The following is an 18,073-nucleotide window of genomic DNA, read 5'->3' on the forward strand; positions in this document are numbered from 1 at the left end:
TCAGCAGCAACAGCATGTATCAATTTAAAAAACCCTTCAGATCGTTTCTGTGTGGTCCGTCAATTTTGGGGAAGACAAAACTTTTAGCTAATATAATTCAAAATAGTCAGAAAATATTTTTGGAAAAACCAGAAAAAATATGCTACTGCTATAGTATTTGACATGAGTCCTATGGTCAAATATATGCTATCGCATAATCCTTGCCAATAAAATTCATACGAAGGCCTGATGTTATTAATAGAATTGACCCAAACTCGGGGCTGATTATCGATGATTTGGCTTAAACCATTGAACATTTCTTACAGGAAATACTGCAATTGTTGACTATTCGATCTCACCATGAACACATTTCCATAACCTTAGTTCTGCACAAACTGTTTCATCAGAGGAAATGTATGCGAACACTTTCGTTGAATTGCACCATATATATTATCTATTTAGTTGTTCGTGATTCTAGCTCGTTAATAACTCTCAATAAGCAAATATATCCCGGTACCCCAAAATGTCTACTGTCTGTGTACACTCAGGCGACTAGCAAGCCCAACTGTTACATTTTGCTCGAGCTTAATCAGAGCAAGCATGAGAATCTATGTGTAGTCACCGATATTTTCGACAATTAAATTGCAGCATATATTCCGGGGAACAGTATAAAAGACTGTTAGATGGCGTTATGAAACTGAAGAAATTACTCGAGAAGCGACATTTGTTTTCCGTTATAAATAATTCAGAACCATTGCTTAGAAGGGTCATACTCAAACATAATGTTAACAATGATTACATTAATCTAATATCTAAAATTTGTTTAAATTTGATCTAGGTCAATTCTCAACTGCTATATGGTTTTATACAACAGAAAAAGCAATATTGTTCCACTCTAAGTACATTGGATTGTAAAAACAAGGTAAAAAAATTAAAAAGAAAACACGTCCTTCAAGTGGGCAGTAGCTTTGTCAAACTGTTACCGCCAATAACCGCAGGACTTGTAGACCATTTTCTCTAGAGAGAGAATGGTTAAACCTTATAAAATGACAACATTTGAACTGTTCCTATTACCCGTCGACCATTTTGAAGACAATCTAAACAAATTCATTAATGATAAGAATATTGCTGATGATAAAAAACTACTTTTACTTCAAGATGCATTTCGACGTGTGGACAAATATAAACCGTATCGTGAGAGAGCCACCACCGTCGCCACTGTCACAAATCCCTCTAAACAGGAAACATCTCAAGATTCAGCACAACAAAAGGAGAAGGAATTGAATTCAATTGTATTGAAAATTGGGAACCTATTGTCACTGACCTATCGAGAACAGAGTAAAATAGTATTATCATATCTCATGTTGGAAACTGGTGGTGAAAATCAAGTTCAAGTTAAGAGCACAGGGAAACGAATTAAAATTCAAGGAAAAAGATATAATCGACTTTATTTAATTCGTGATTTGGTAATGAATCGTAAAGGACTTTTATTCATCGACAATCTTATACACTCCTTTTTAAATGTACGAGTCTTCCCCAAAGGTCTTATTTGCAATAATCAAATTGTTAAGAGACGAAGAGAGTATGGTCTTCCAACAACGCCAGCGCCAGCACCGTTAAAAAAAGCAGAAGAATCAATTTTTTAAAATACTATCAGCACTACCAGCAGCAGCACTGATTTCACAACCCTTGTAAATGCTATTAAAAATCAAAGACGAACCGATTTACCCTCCACCGTGGGAAAGGGAAGGGGACATTACAGTATGCTTTTGCATTCAAATGGACGAAGTTCTTGAAGGTGTCTCCGAATATGCCGTTGGAGTGGAGAGTTTAATTTTTATCAAAATGCTATTTAAAGGTGTCTCCGGTACTAAATTGAACCAAACGAAATCTTTAAAGGAGATATAAAAGAGCTAAACACTGCTTCGGACTAATAGGCTTCGTGGCAAACAATATTGATAAACAAAATCGTTTTTTCCACTGCATATAATGCAAACGAATCTTTTAACTTTAGACGCAATTCAATGGCACCATAATGCACCCAACAAATATATTCTGGTGGCAATAAGTGTCTAGTCGCTCAGCCTATGCAATTCTTTTAGGGTAAAAGAGAGTTGTTGAAGTTGCTCGGGCCATTTAAAGTATTCTTGAACAAGATTCGTATAGAAAAATTCAATCGGATCGTGGTAGTGAATTTGTTAATCCCCATGTGCAGAAGGTTCTACTGAAGTATAATACATCACTTTATCATAGTCACAGACCGATAAAGGCTGCATTGGCTGAACGATTAATAAGAACGATTCGTCTATTAATTTCAAGATATTGTACCCTGAAAAATACACCGGCTTTTATTCATGATTTACATATACAGATCATGATTTAGATCATGCAGATATACTATCATCGACCCCATCGATCTCTGTCCAACTCAAGCCCTCGGGAAGTTCACTGCAGTAAAAATACATTTGATGCTTTTCTAAAGCAATATTCCAATGGTAAAAAAGAAAAAAAAATGTGAAGAAGATATTCAATGTTGGTGATACTGTTCAAATAAAGAGAACCATCAATATATTTGAAAAGGCGTCTTATTTATGGATCATGGAACTTATTAAAGTTTCGAAAATCCGGGACACCAAACCCACGACATATCGACTGCGAGACACCAAAGATGATGAGATTATCGGTGGTTTTTATGAATACTAACTACAAAAATTTAGAAACACCACTGAAATTAATCAAATTAAAAAGATATTAAAGAGTCGTACTCGTAGGGGCAATAGACAGTTGCTTGTTATCTGGCTAGGATACAACTTAAACTTTGATTATTCGGTCAGTGCTGAAGACATTGACAATGACAAAGGATTTCTACTTGACTTTCATTTCCAGTGTTTCTGATCCTCTTTACAATAACTCGAATAGAACAATTGCTTTTAGAATAAAATTCCTTCTCACCATCAAATTCCGTCAAAATGGAAAGTTTGACGTGGATCCTATCAATTTTAACCTCAAAAATACCTACGATATTTTGAGAAAGGGTTAAGAATTTTATATAAAAACTAGACTCCATTAGTTGCTACCACCACCTTCAGGTGATCAAGAATAAATAACAAAAATCAGTTAGTCTAACTATCCTCACATTGATTACCCTAACAACAGTTCACCTGTATGAATTATCTATGTCGTTCAATTAATAAAAGAATTTTTACTTGTAAAAAAGGCGCTTTTCATTTCAACTAGTCGAAGGAGAAGGGCAAGATCAACATTAGTTCATCTATTGCGAGTGAAAAGGTTATTCTCAATGATAATCTTCTTGGCTTTAAGCTCAATATAATTAATGGTAAAAGTGCTAGAAACACCAATTTCATTCATTCAGAATTCCCGCCTGCTTTCTCCACTGACACTTGTATATTTTTGTATGCTTCATTTTTGGGAGCATCCCGGGTTGATAATTAAAAAGTTACCCTCATACGCTTTGTGCAACGAAAGAGCAATCAAGCACATATGAACCACTACGGTATAAAGCATTTTCAGCATATTTATGTAAACACTTCTTAATTCGACCTCAGTAAGTCAACACTATTAACTGAATTGAGTGATCCCAAAGTGATTTCAAAAGGTTTTGCAGTGATTACCTGCCATTTTTGTCCCATCATTCAAATACAACAAGATGTCTAATAGAACAGTGGTATACACTTGTCCTGATATTGACCGCTATGTTAATACTCTAGGCCCAAGACAACAGGGCAATGGAATGGAATATTACATGGGTCGCTCATCAATGTCTCGCTACAGTCTTGTCAGTTGGTTTGCTAAGCTGTTTCGCTCTTCACTACCACTGGCTAGAAAATATATTGTACCGGCTGCGGCAGATTTTGCATTCTCTACACTATAAGATTGGGGTTCTGGCAAGGATTTTAAAAAAATGCTACGGAAAATCTTAGGTCCAGTTCGTGAATCCTTTGCAAGAAATTAAAACCAATTTGTAAGGGTTTAAAAAGGTTGAATGACAATTAGTAACTCAACAATTATCACGCAGGTTGGCAACGAAAGACTACATCCCTCTTATCAAAGAGAAGAACGAAAAAGCCTAAACGTACTTTAAGCAGAAGAGAAAGTCACAGGAAAAAAATTTTTAGATCGAAACAGGATTTCTTTTCTTAAAATTTCCTATCTACCGCACAATGATCTCCAATTTTCAATAACCACCTCATTGAATCTATTCATTGCTGAAAATGTTGATGTGAGTGTCAAGCATGGATACTATGAACAATTTTATCCTCAACAACCCCTCTCCGATAATATCCACTTTCAAATTTACTGCAATGAAGACTACCTTATGGACATGTCTTCAACATTTATAGATTTACAAATGAAAGTCCAGAAATATCTAATAATAAATTGCCGGTTTGGACCGATGGAATATCTTATAAAAATGGTATATTAAATAATTTATTTCGTCAAATTAGTGTCTACATCACTGGTGAGCACATTGGAATACAGGTCAGCACAAGCACCAATCTCTCTAATTATACAAGCTATGCGCAATTCATGCTGATGACACCCAAGTCATACAAGGAATTGAGAGGCGCTTCAATTGGATATGAATATATCACTAAGACTGTTAGTACAGATGCATTTAAAAATGCTACAACTAGTGAATTACATCTAGTTGGGAAAATATATCATGAAATATTTAATATACCCCAATGGCTGCCGCCCAATGTTAAAGTGGATATAAAATTGACGCTTGCACCCTCCAATTTTATATTGAGAAAAGAAATTGCTTCCAATCCTGATGTAAGTCTCTCCGCCACATCTGAAATACTTCATGTACGCAAACAACAAGCCATGAGGTCTGTTGCTTTGGTAGTGGAGAAACTGAGAGTCATTGGAAATAATATTAAACTACTTTTTCCTCATACAGTCACCAACCAACGTCATATTGCTATGGGCTCACGCACCTTCACCAATTCATCCTTTATCAATGGCAAGATTCCGTCAGAACTCACTTTGGCATTTGTAAATAGCGCCAGTGCAATAGGTTCATGAACTGAATGCTCACATAAATTTGAGATGTTTGGACTTTCATCACTTGTGTGCAAAGTAAACGGCATCCCACTCTACAATCTATCTTTTGACAACTCCTATAGAACATTGTATGAGCTGACCATGCAAACCCTAGATCATGACTCTCAACTATTTGAAAATGGAATAGCCAAAGATAAATTTCCTAAAACACGTGTTATCATTGTTCTAGAAAGTTCTGGCACGCATTATATGAGTATAATATCTAAAGGGAGTGTGCGTTTAGAGTGTACATTTGCCGACCCATTTGCTGAGAGTATTGCACTAATCTCACTAAATCAATATGAAACCTATTGGGAAATCACTCCCGAAGGCAGTTTTTTCTAACTGAAAGTAAGGAGCGACATTAAAATTTAAAACGAACAGAAATTATTCCGTATATGAATGGGGCTAAATAAAAGTTCAAATAAGGGATAATTCCCCCTTTTTTACAGAAGGAAAATTAGTACCCCCATCCCCACTAACCATAATTTTGTCTAGAAAAGCATTTATCTCATTTCAGTAAAGCGAAAAGTAAAAATTTCACGAAATATACTAGGCATCCTTTTGAATCTGAGAAACCTTTGACTAAACTGCTAACGGTAACGAACAGGAAGTGCTTTAAAAAGGGTCAGAGCTAATTATAATCTCGCGCTGGAGAGCCTTATGTCAAACCAGAGCGGCATATTGCCTTAAGAATTGACAGAAGTCAGTGGACACTTTAAATCATAATAGAGAAAAGCCAAAATTTATCGAAAAGAGAATTATTTCTATTTGCGAGAATTTTGGTTGTAAAACAATGGGGGAGGGGTTAGGTTTTGAGGGTAAAAAGAACATATTTTATGTTTTTTAGCGAGTATAAAGATTGTATATTGATGTTTGTATTGTATGGGAGGGGGGGACTTAGATATACTGGAGGGTGACCAAGGAAAATAATTTTATTTTGAAAATAAAAATGTACTAAAACAGAACTTACATTGCAAATTGTGGCTGTCAATGCTTCAAGCTCATCAAAAATATCCATTCTTGTTATTTCAACTGTGTCAAAATACTTTCTGATAATTTAATTACAATGCATGCCCGTTATATACGAAATCTCTAGGGTGAATTGTTATGTAACGGGGAAAATCATATGTAAGCAAGCCTCTGATTGGCTGAGAAAGGATATGTATCCGACTCGCTGATTGGCTGAGAAGGAAACACGTGATACTGTTTCCTAATTCCTGGACGGCATAACATTTGCCTCGAGCATGTACATGGCCAAAACAACAACAACATCAAATAAATCGACCTTTGGAAATTTAGGTCATTGACCCACTTCGATTTTGCAATCATTCTCCCTGGGGAGGCTATGGCCATATTTGGTGTGCTGACAGAGTTAGACTAAATTGTAGATGGCAGCAGGGGTGTGTGACACGAGCTCATGAGGCCTTTCTACTTAGGTGCTTCTTCTTTATTGGATTCAGCTGCAGTCCGTCATTGTATAGGCGTGGAACAGCTTGTGGCTTCACTCTTCTGACTCTCTGGGAAAGAACACGCCATTCCTGATCGAAGTTGAGGATTATTCAATGTTACCGCTATGATAACGAATGCTTCTTAAGCCCCGTACCTCAGGATTACCGGCTTTTCTTCCGGGTCAGATGGACTTAAAAGGAGTTGTATGATCTGTCTTGCTGGGCTCTCTTGGTCTGGTTCACAAGCTCCTATGGGAGGCACAGCTCTTCCTTATGGATTTTTCTTTCTATACAGGCAGGCAAGGAGTCACATTCCATCTGGGTGTGACCCACAATCAAATACTTTTGGATAATAGTAACTTCATATTTGACAGTAAGCAAGGCCAGAGATTGCAGTCCCTATTTTGGTAAACCCAGCCATCGAACCTCAAGATAGGAACCTTATTTCCTATCTGAATCTCTCGTTCTATGAAATCCAGAATAATACTCGTAAACTCGGAGCTAGTTATCTGTTGGTCTTGCGTATTGAAACCAATAACATCACTAGCAGTAATCTTGTCACCTTTTTTTTGCATCGCTTGCTTCGTTTTTCAATACAACAAGTTCCTTCCATACTTCGTCGGTCAAATTTCTATTTTCGTGTTCAACACAATTATCACAGAAATCCTTCTTGGGTGAAAAAATTGAGATATTTTTCTGATAAAAGGTGTCATCGAATAGCCTCAAAGGTAATTTTTTTCTGTGTCTTCTTGACGCAACTTTCCATATAGACTGATTTGGACTTATAACAGGGTTCGAGATATGGCTTTGAAGTATTTTCCCTGCAGTAATGGGTGGACAGCTTTGACAAGCTGTCAAGGAATGTACCTAAGAACTCTTTGTCAGAACTGCTGAGCTTCTCTTTTCCAACATTCCATCCCCAAACTGTCGGATAAAGATGCGGGGATCTCTGGGTGCCGTGGGCTGCCTGTTCCTTTTCCATCCATTTGTAGACTTATTTCTCTCCGAGTGAATCCATATCTAGGAAAGTTTTCTGAAAATTGCACCAGACCTATCTTTCAAACTGCACTCAATGGTTGCACCTCTTCTTGAACTTTAATCCTGGTCTCGATCTCGTCTCGGGCTGCTCACAGCGACAAAGCCCGCCACGTAAACTTTTTCTGAACGTCATTCATGATCCAAACTCAACTATGCATTTCTTGTATCTCTTCTTCTGTAAATTTGCTACGGCGAAACTTTGCACTCTTCAGGAATTTAGTCACGCCACATATCGGCTTCAATTTAGCAAATATTAACATCTAAGAAAGTGAGTACTGAATGCTTTTCCTGGCCAATTTGATACTTGAAAGAAAGAGTATAAAGCTACTAACACAATGTATACAGAACACCCACCTTTAGGGATCGAATCACATGCTCTAGCTAGAAGAAAGTCAAAGTGATATCGGTTCTCAAAGCCGTATATATAGAACGCGTTTTGCCGTTCAAAAATACCTATCTTTTTGAAACATTTTTGAATCATTTTTTTCAATCATTTTTGAATATTGTTTTGTCTTTAAAGAATTCTTCAACAGATTTTGACAAAATTTCTGCTAAAGTAATTAAACATATCCTTCCATCGATTATCACCCCATTTTGCCATTTGATTAATAGGTCATTTCAACTAGGAGTATTTCCTCAACGTCTTAAATTGTCGCGTGTGATAGCTCTCTTTAAATGAGGGGACCGTGAGGATCCTGGGAACTATAAGCCTATCTCTCTTTTGTCAGTGTTCTCTAAGATATTTGAAAGGCCAATGCTCAAACGTCTGGTGAGATTTCTTGAAGCAAAATTTTGTTTTCCATCAACATCAGTTTGCGTTTCACGCAAAGTATTCTACAGAACATGCTTTTAATAAACTTCTCCAGTTTATACGACAATCTTTAGAATCTAATCTTATTCCTGCAGCCATTTTTCTTGATGTAAAGAAAGCTTTTGACAGCCTTACACACAAGATCCTTATTAGTAAACTTTCTCATCATGATGTGCGTGAGGAAGCATTGTCTTGGTTCTCTTCATACCTTACTGACAGATCTATTACCATGGAAGATATAGACAAGGAAGTTCCAATTGAATACGGAGTACCCCAAGGTTCTATTCTTGGGCCAACCCCTTCCTGATATATATGAACAACCTCTAGCGACTTCTTAACACCCCAATTCCCAATGTTTGTTGTGGATTGTATCACAAATGTTACTCTCAGAACATGTCGGCGTCCACATCTGATAGTCGAGAAGAACTGGTAGCATTTGCAGATGACACTACTCTAGGTGCTGCAGCTCCGGATGAGTCATCCCTTATTCTAAAGCTTCAAGCAAAGACTGAGAAGATACTCAATTGGTTTGACATAAATCAACTAGCTTTAAATGTAAAAAAGTCGTACCTTCTTATTTTTTCCCGTATAGGTGTGAGCTGCCCCACAATTACTGAGCTTCCTACACCAAGAGGCTCCATAAGTCGACCCCCGGATCGATATGTGCGATTCCTGGGAGTTCTTTTGGATGAAAATTTATCGTTTAAGTGGTACGTTCAAGTAATAAGAGTGAAAATTTCCCGTGGACTTGGACTCATCCGTAAATTAAAGCGTTTATTTCCTTTTCCTATACTCCGTCTTTTATATTTCTCTCTAATTTCCCCTTATATATCTTATTGTTCATCTGTGTGGATTTCTACATTTCCTTCTGTACTTGCTCCTGTTCATATTGTTTATGAGAAAGCGGTAAGAATTCTCCAGTCGACTACACACAATCCTGTTGATATCCTTAAGATTAGAGATATTTATGTTATATCTCCATCTTCGTTGGCATATCAATTCTTCCACTGAGATCTCCCATTTTGTTTTTCTGGACTACTTAAGCTAGTAGGGGAAGTAAATTTGTACGCAGTTCTAAACTGGGAGGATGTGATAATTCCGCCTACTCCCTCGGTTCATTCAGACTTTGGTCTGGTCGTGAATGTGGGACGTGCTTGGAACTTGGTTCCTGCTGAGATTCGTCAGTCACGAACACTTCGCTCCTTTAAAAGACAGATGAAAAGTTTCTTGTTAAAGGTAAATATTAAATAAATTATAGTTGTTTTATGGTGTTTTTTTTTTTTTGGGGGGGGGGTGTTTTTGTTTTGTTGGCGTTGGATCCTCGATGATGTAGAGAATTTTTTTTTTTTATCTATTGTCGGGTGATAGGAGGGCCGCTGTTTCGTGTGGACTGTCGGTGAGTTGACTTCTTTTCCTTATAGATTTATAAATGAGACATTGTTTAGTATTGTTTATGCCAAGTTTATGCCAAGTTTAGGCCTAGCGCTACCTAAGTAAAGAACGATGTGGGCACAGTATGTGTTTTTTTTTTTGTTTCTTCAGCCTGACACTTCGTATCGAAGGAGTTGTCGTTGAAACTTCGAAAAGGACTCATTCGATTGGAAATTGGAGTGGCTAGTACCCTTTTTAACTGGCAAAATTGATTCAAGGGCAAATAGCCCCCCCCCCACGCCCATAATCTCTCCCCACGACTGACAACGCAATTGTTATATAGCCCTGTCGTTCAGCGGAGTGTTTTTCCAGATAGAAAATATGTTTTTGAGGAGGAAACTCCCCCATAACCCTCGGGGCAAGGGTTTTAAGTTATGCCCTGAGGGCATATAAGAACGATGTTGGAACAATGTACTATGTATTATTTTTCCTTTAGAGCAGGGTACTTCATATGGAAGGGGTTGTCTTAAAAACTTCAAAATGAGCTCATTCGATTGGAAATTGAGAGTTCTAGTGCCCTTTTTAATAGTCGAAAGTGATTGGAGGGCAACTAGCTCCTTCTCCCCTCCGACGCTCCTCATTCCCCCAAACACATCCAATCAAAATTTTTGAGATAGTCATTTTGTTCAGCGTAGTTAATTTCCAGATAGAAAATATGCTTTTGAGGAGGACACTCCCCCAAAACCCTCATGGCAAGGGTTTTGAGTTATGCCCTGGGGGCATATAAGGTTTTCATAGAAGGCGTTGTCGTAGAAACTTCAAAAAAGGCTCATTCGATTTGAAATTCAAAGGGCTAGTACCCTTTTTAATAGTCGAAAGTGATTTTTGGGCAACTAGCCCCCCCCCCCCCTCCCCACGCCCATCATTTCACCAACCACATCCAATAAAAATTTTGAGATAGCCATTTTGTTCAGCATAGTTGATTTCCAGATAGAAAATATGTTTTTGAGGAGAACACTCCGTCACAACCCTCAGGGCAAGGGTTTTAAGGTATGCCCTGGGGGTATATAAGGTTTTTAAAGAAGGCATTGTCGTAGAAACTTCAAAAAAAGCTCATTCCATTGGAAATTCAAAGGGCTAGTGCCCTTTCTAATAGTAAAAAGTGATTGGAGGGCAACTAGCCCCCCTCCCATGCCCATCATTGCCCCAAACACATCCAATAAAAATTTTGAGATAGCCATTTTGTTCAGCGTAGTTGAATTCCAGATAGAAAATATGTTTTTGAGGAGGACACTGCCCCCCTCAACCCTCTAGGCAAGGGTTTTAAGTTATGTCCTGGGGGCATATAAGGTTTTTATTGAAATCTTTGTCGTAGAAACTTGAAAAAGGGCTCATTTGATTTAAAATTCAAAGGGCTAGTACCCTTTTTAATAGTCGAAAGTGATTAGTGCTATTTTGTTGTTGTTGTTGTTGTTGTTTAGACCAGTGCACTTCGTACCGAACGAGTTGTCCTGGGAACTTCAAAAAAGGCTCATTCGATTGAAAATAGAAAGGGATGATGCCCTTTTTAATAGTCGAAAGTGATTGGAAGGCAACTAATGCCCTTTCCACTCCCACCCTCCCACGACCACCCTCCCATTTGCCCATTATGTTTATAAACTAAATGTTGCCTTAAGATTAAATCAAAACGCACTGTGATAATGCTAATTCCAAATAAGGCATCTCAGCAGTATCCCAAGAACGACTGGGGGTATTATGTTCAAACTTTCGGGGCTACTTCTGCTCTTAAAATTTAACCAAACCAAAATAGCGAAAGTGTATCTAAGCTATCAAAGAAAGTAAACAGATTTTTTGCGAATGGTATCAAGTTTTCCGTTTCAGGTCAACTAGAGGACGTATGAAACTAAATTAAACAGTACTATTTGTGTCCATATTTATAAAAGGGTGTATCTTGTTAAAAATTGTTGAAAATTTTTCTCCAGCATACAAATAGCAGGCCAAACTATAAAGTCTTAAAAAACGAAAAGATTTAAAGTATTATTTTCTTTTCCCCTGAAAAGACTATATCAATAAAAACGAACAGAAATTAATTAAAAAAAATTTCCACAAAATAAGTTTTCCAAAGAAAAGTAAAGAACTCTCCATTAAACAAAAAATGAGCAAAAAAAAAATCAAATAATCTACCAAGCGTGAAACTACCACAAATCAGCATCGATAAATAAATGAAACCCAAAACGAACAGAAATTACAATAAATAACCGAGTCAAACTCAAAACGAGCAGAAACTAACATAAGTTGAGCGCAAAACCCTATGCCTTCCCAAGGCCAGAACAAAATTTGCACTTTACTGAAAAAATACAAATGAATGTGCATTGTCAGTTTAATACACATATAGTGATATTTAGTAATAAAATGTTAGATACGTCGTTCTGATTTTGGTTACTAGGCGACTTAGAGTGAAGCTAGAATTTTTCTCATGAGATTGACATACGCCTTTTTGAACGGAGAATCTAGTGGGCAGACATACTCGTTTTACCAAAAAATTGGACATACAACCTTTTGATACCTAACTGGTGTACTGCTACTACGATTGCTGTAACTAATGAAACTTTTAGGGAACGCTTACGGGGAGCTTCAATCAAACAAAAAACTAAAGGCAAGTAGGTTTTCAAAATGGCATATAAGCAATTTCACAGGCAGCGCAGCACTATCATGTATAGCAATATCATAGTGAATGTTAAAGAAGCTCATTTGATTAAAGTTTTAGTGCCCTTTTTAAGAGCCAAAGGTGATTAGTGGGCAAGCAGCTCTCCTCCAAAGCCCATTAATTCTTCAAGCACATCCAATACACATTTTGAGATAGCCGTTTTGTCAGCATAGTTGGACGGTCCACTATCTCTGTCTCTAGGGATACTGGTTATGTCAACCCCCAACAGTCACGCAATTTAGCCCATTATCCTTTAAAACTAAATCAAAAGATCCTTTGTGTATGCTGGTTGCCAGTAAGACGTCTCAGCAATATCCCAAGAACGACTGAGGATATAAAGTTGAAGCTTTCAGGGCTACTACTATTGCTACTTCTGCACCAACATTTTAACTAAATCAAAAGAATGTAAGTGTTTTCAGGTTTCAAAGAACATAGATACAATGTTTTGGGAATGGTATTGAGTTTTATTTTTAGGTCAACTTGAGGAGGTATAAATCTAAATAATCAATACTATGTATGTTCAGTAGGGCCCGACTGGTATGGATTTTTAGGGTCAAATACCAATACCGATATATCGGTATCGTGATCGATATGCAATACCTATAGAATTTGCCGATAAATTCCCCTTCGGAAAAACCAAAAGTTTAAACCCTGCATTCTCTGCCTGTGTTCATACTCGTATGTCGTAACCCAGAAACGCTTTGTTTAAAAAGATTTGAAAAAAATTAAACCAAATGAAGTTCTTGTCTGGACAGTAAAACTATTTTAAGCCGGCTTAGTCACATAAACACAAATACGTGAAAATCTGATTGAAAGAAGTGTAAGATATTTATTTAAAGTGATTATTCGAAACTCAAATGTTAATGGTGGGAATTTGCATTTCAATCATTCACATATTAATATGGAAACTTTACTTTACATTCATAAGATATGGTGTCTTACTAACGTAATCCGTGCTAGGCCCACTTGATACAGGGGTGCGGCTAGGCTTTTGATTTACGAGGAGTGATTTAAAGAATGTGTCGACAAAAGTGTTCAGTATACCGACAAATGCGGACACATAAGCTAAATTTCCAAAATAAACAGGTAAATTTTCCAAACATCCCCCTCCACCTAACGACACCTCCCCCCTCTCCTAGCTACACCCCTGACTGGATATTGAATTTTAAGCACGTGTTTTTGTTGTTAAACAAAATGCATATAGTAAGCCAAACTATGGATTCTTATGGAAAAATAAACGAAAAGATTAGAGAAAGACATTGTCAATAAAAAAAAAAAATAAATAAATAAAATTAACGTGGAAGAAGCTTTTTTAATTAATCCCTATAGAAAACATCAAACAAATCCTTTTCTATTTGAAAAAGACTGTCTTACACCCTGCTTTTTCCTTCTAAATCCATTTCTTTCAAATTAACAGAAAAAAGAACACAGAAAAAGTACAAAACTTTCAATTGAAGTAGTCTATTTACTGGAAGGTTGAAAGAAAGGATTTGATATAATTACTACCGTCACAAAGGAGACTACATATTTGATTTCATCATTTAAAATTTCAAGGGAAGAAAAGGAGACTAAAAGTCCCCATTAGCCCATCCCTAGAATCCCTTCTATTTGTAATATGGAAAGAAAGTTTTTGTAATTCACCATTCAAGTCTCCGGAGGGAATTTCTTCACTCTAATCCCATTTTTGTTCATGGTCCTCCCCCCTCCCGGATACACAGGGGAATGGCTTCCTACGTCACAAACTTTGAAAGTCGAAGATGCAAGTTTAAGCAAAGTTCAGTTGCAACAAAGAAACCGGATGAAGCCAAGTAACGCTTCAAAACAAACATTGAAAGTTTCCATTTCCCAAAGTTTGGCTTAAATTTAAAATTAAATAAAGAGCTTGAAATACAGAGAAACAGCAGAAGAAATGTTATGAAGTACTTGATGAGAAACATTTAAGGGATTTTAGTAAACGAAACTTATTTTTGGCTACAAGGGACCCTATATCAGGACACAGCTCCGCAAATTTGGTAGTTATAACTGTCTGCCTTCGGCCCTAATAAAAGGGGTTTTCTAGCAATTTTAAATTTTGAAATTTCGAGAATTTCGAAAATTTTGAAAGCAATTTTGAAAATTTCGGCTATTGATGCTTTATTGAATTCAAGAACAGATTCTCGATCAACAACGTATTTTGCCAGAACATACGCTTCTACGCAAGAGGCGTCCCTTATATGTACATTCCCTTAAGTGTGAGCGGCTAATCAACAGAAAGTTGTTATGGGGAGTCTACACTGAAGGTAAAGGAAATACTTGACTGGGTGCCATGGTTTCCGAAAATTTTATAATAACCCAGTAGCAGGACGCCTGCCTAGTATATATGAAGTCGGGGGAAAGAGCGCGCAAAACTGACAGGCGAGGAAAAAAATTTGAGCACACATAGGTTTAATTCAAGAATTACGAACTTCTAACAACAAAGGCAATTCGCCATTAACAAGCAGAACTAGGGAAATTCAAAGAAAGTTTAATTTTAATTTTATTGAAAGAGAGAGAAAGATATATTTATTGTACAAAAGAAAAACCCATCAGTATTAAAAGCCACACCGAAAAGGAGAAACTTGGCCGGGGGGATGGCAATAATACACCAAAATGTAATACAGGACTAAATAAACAATAAAACAACTAATATAAATCGCACATCCTAATTGGCACCACAAACCTTACAACAAAACAATTTCAACTTTACTATTATAATCATACCCCAAGAGACGAGAATAATTTATTACAATATTACTTTACACCCCCCCCCCCCCAAAAAAAAAACAACAACTAAAAGTCATACTTTAAAAGGATTTCTTTAATTGATCTCTTCAACAAAGAATTATTACTAATATTTTGGTACTTACATCCCACAGTGACCACACCAAAGATGTGAAGTTATGTTATTCCTAATGAAGTATAGGGTTTGCGTACAGGAAGGGTTTGCGAAAGCATAGGTTGGCTGGCCCCCAGCCCCCCATTGCACTTCCTGGCTGAAGGGCCACGAAACGGAGATCAGCACCGCCGGTTTGGATCTTAAGGGTCTAGTGCCGCATCCTTTACCTTTTTTTCTTTTTAATGAAGTATACCAAAATATGATGAGAATATAATAGTTTAGTAACAAAATTATTGAAACTACAGCAAAGAATTATGGAAAGCAAGCCGCTCAGAACGCATTATATTAAATACCTAGTCTAACCTAATCACCTCTATATATTAAATATTTAATTAATATATACCTGCATAGTAGTTTATTTCACTTAGGCTAAGCTGATTATCTCCGGATCCAGACAGAAAATAACAGTTTTCGACAGATCAAACGTCTTGAGTGTGGTCGTTATAACACGGAAGTACCAATATTTTTAATACTCTGATGAAGATGATTCCAGTTTCAAATCCCCCTCAGAAAACCAGTTTTAGTTTAAAATTAGATTTAAAAAGTTTTTGTTGGGTGGGAATCGAATATTCTTGTTTGTTGTTGTTTCTTTTTTCTTTCTTTTTTATTCGGGAGAGTTAAATAGTATTGAAGGGTATGAAAAGAGTAGGAAGAGTGAATGAGTTTAGTTTATGAAGAAATATTGTGTGACGCTGCTCAGGCCACAATAGTGGCTTAATAAAACGTCACACATTCTTACCATTTTCTACGTTTGGTTGATAATGTTATTTAAGAAATGTGGTAAGTGCCAGTTAAGTATGATGTAATTATTACTTGAAAATAAAACCCATCTCATCTCATTTTATCTCATCTCATCCCTACGAAGCATAAAAAACAACGACCGGGTCGAAACGATCATGAAATATTAATCTACATTAGAATTCGGATCTCTCTTGAAGACCAAAGTTAGTTTGGAACAAAGAAGCAAATTAGAACAGAAGTTAATAAAGTTAATGGGAAGAAAAAAGCATAGCTAATTCGTTAAATTTGACCACGAAAATTCAAACAATAAGAATCTGTTGGTTCTCACAGACAATTAGATCTTGAAAGGAAAGCTAAATATTATTGAGCTGGTTGGTATACCATGAGTTTATTAGCTTATTTTTTACTAATTTGTCTCCCATGTTTTTCTTCTTTCTTTCGCACCAGCTATTACCAATAAATCAATCAACTGCAATAAAACTAATCAACTGCATGTAGAGGTCGCTTTCATTAAAATTTGAATGCCAAATTTTTCCAAATTTTTTATCATATATATGCTTATTTAAGTTTTCACTTCATAAATTGAAACAATCCGATTCAATTTTCACTGATCTTGGTATTTTCAAACTATTTCCATTCAATGATAAAATAGTTAAAGCTTGGATAAGTATTCAGAAAACAGACTATGGTAAATGATCGTATATTCAACGTGACCATATTCTGAACAAGAGAGCGAACATTTTCAGCATTGGTAAAAGCAACAAAACCACATTTAAGGAAATGATAAGACTTACAGTAATTTCTTCCGAAGTAGGCGCTACATTATTAGTAATGTTATATTAAACAATAACTTAACCATTTAAAAGTGTAGAGATAAAATGGTGGTATTTAGCGGAAATTAGAGGCTATAGTACTGAGGGGCATGTAAATCTTGTTCCCAATCCTTTTCCTTTGCCTGCTATTTAAATTATATTATATAATAAATAGAGTCTTGCCCCACAAGTACTTGAAAGGACCTCCACACAAGTTCTTACAAAAATTGAAGCTCGTGTGGTATTAGATCTCTCCTACCGCCCTTAAAGGTGGCACTGGCTCATACCTCAGCCGTCCAAAATCGAAACACGTTCTTACATAGGTGGCTCTAAGTTTTTTCAATTAAAAACGGCCGCGTGTCACTCCTTCGAATACTTCTCATAAGAAGAATATACATATTTATGAGTTCATGAACAGGAAACTCTTATATATTTTTAACAAATAAAAACATATTTTTTTTTTTTTTTAGATTTAAAGATATATTTGAAGCTGGGCAAGCGAAAGTTCCAACTTTGACCTGAAGCAGAAGCAAGAAGTGAATTTTCACCCATATAATTGCATTTTTTTCATCTAACAGCACGAAATTAAACAATGAAAACAGGATTTTTTACTCCTGTCAGAGCCTACCTTAAGAGATTACAATAAATTTCCACCAGTAGGCGTCGAGTAACAAAGTCCCCTATAAATCACTTACTTTTCAGGTTTGAGGTCTCTATAAATTATGCCAAGAGAATGAAGGTGGCCAAGAGCCAAAGCAAGTTCAGCGAGGTAAAACTTGACATCCTCTTCTGTAAATAGGATCTAAAATGAGGAGAAATATTTACCATCCACATTTTGCAAGTACCTTGCCACTTTGAGCAATATTTCTATCAAGCAGTTGTTTGCTTTCTCAGACCTTTCTTTAAACGGTACCAGGAAAGTAATATCAACAGAAAAAACGGATAAAAATCTTTTTCCCTTTCTAGAGAAAATTAAGAGTGATGGTGAGAAATTAATTAAGCAAGGCTTTTTTTTTCTGTTCTTTCTCAGCAACAAGTTATAGTGGCGAAAGAGTTTCACCAGCCATTAAAACAGATGCAAAAGAGGGGTTCGGTACATTCTTTAGAAAATAAAACGAATCTCCTTATGAATCCAACACCTGTTTCTGCTTTATGTTAAAAAAGTAGGTACTTGTCTCATAA

At 36.5% G+C, this 18,073-nt stretch overlaps 1 protein-coding gene across 1 annotated transcript in view; it reads right to left on the reverse strand.

Moving 5' to 3' along the window:
* The window catches only part of S6kII (Ribosomal protein S6 kinase II), a 245,358-nt gene that overhangs the window by 111,610 nt on the left and 115,675 nt on the right, over positions 1–18,073 (reverse strand). Inside the window, exon 7 of the mRNA XM_089105528.1 lies at positions 17,587–17,693. Coding sequence (XP_088961654.1) covers positions 17,587–17,693 — 107 coding nt within the window. The remainder of the gene's footprint in view (positions 1–17,586; positions 17,694–18,073) is intronic.

This window comes from Artemia sp. Qi Xiang Cuo, chromosome 2 (genome assembly GCF_049724085.1).
Source record: "Artemia sp. Qi Xiang Cuo chromosome 2, ASM4972408v1, whole genome shotgun sequence".
NCBI lineage: Eukaryota > Metazoa > Arthropoda > Branchiopoda > Anostraca > Artemiidae > Artemia > Artemia sp. Qi Xiang Cuo.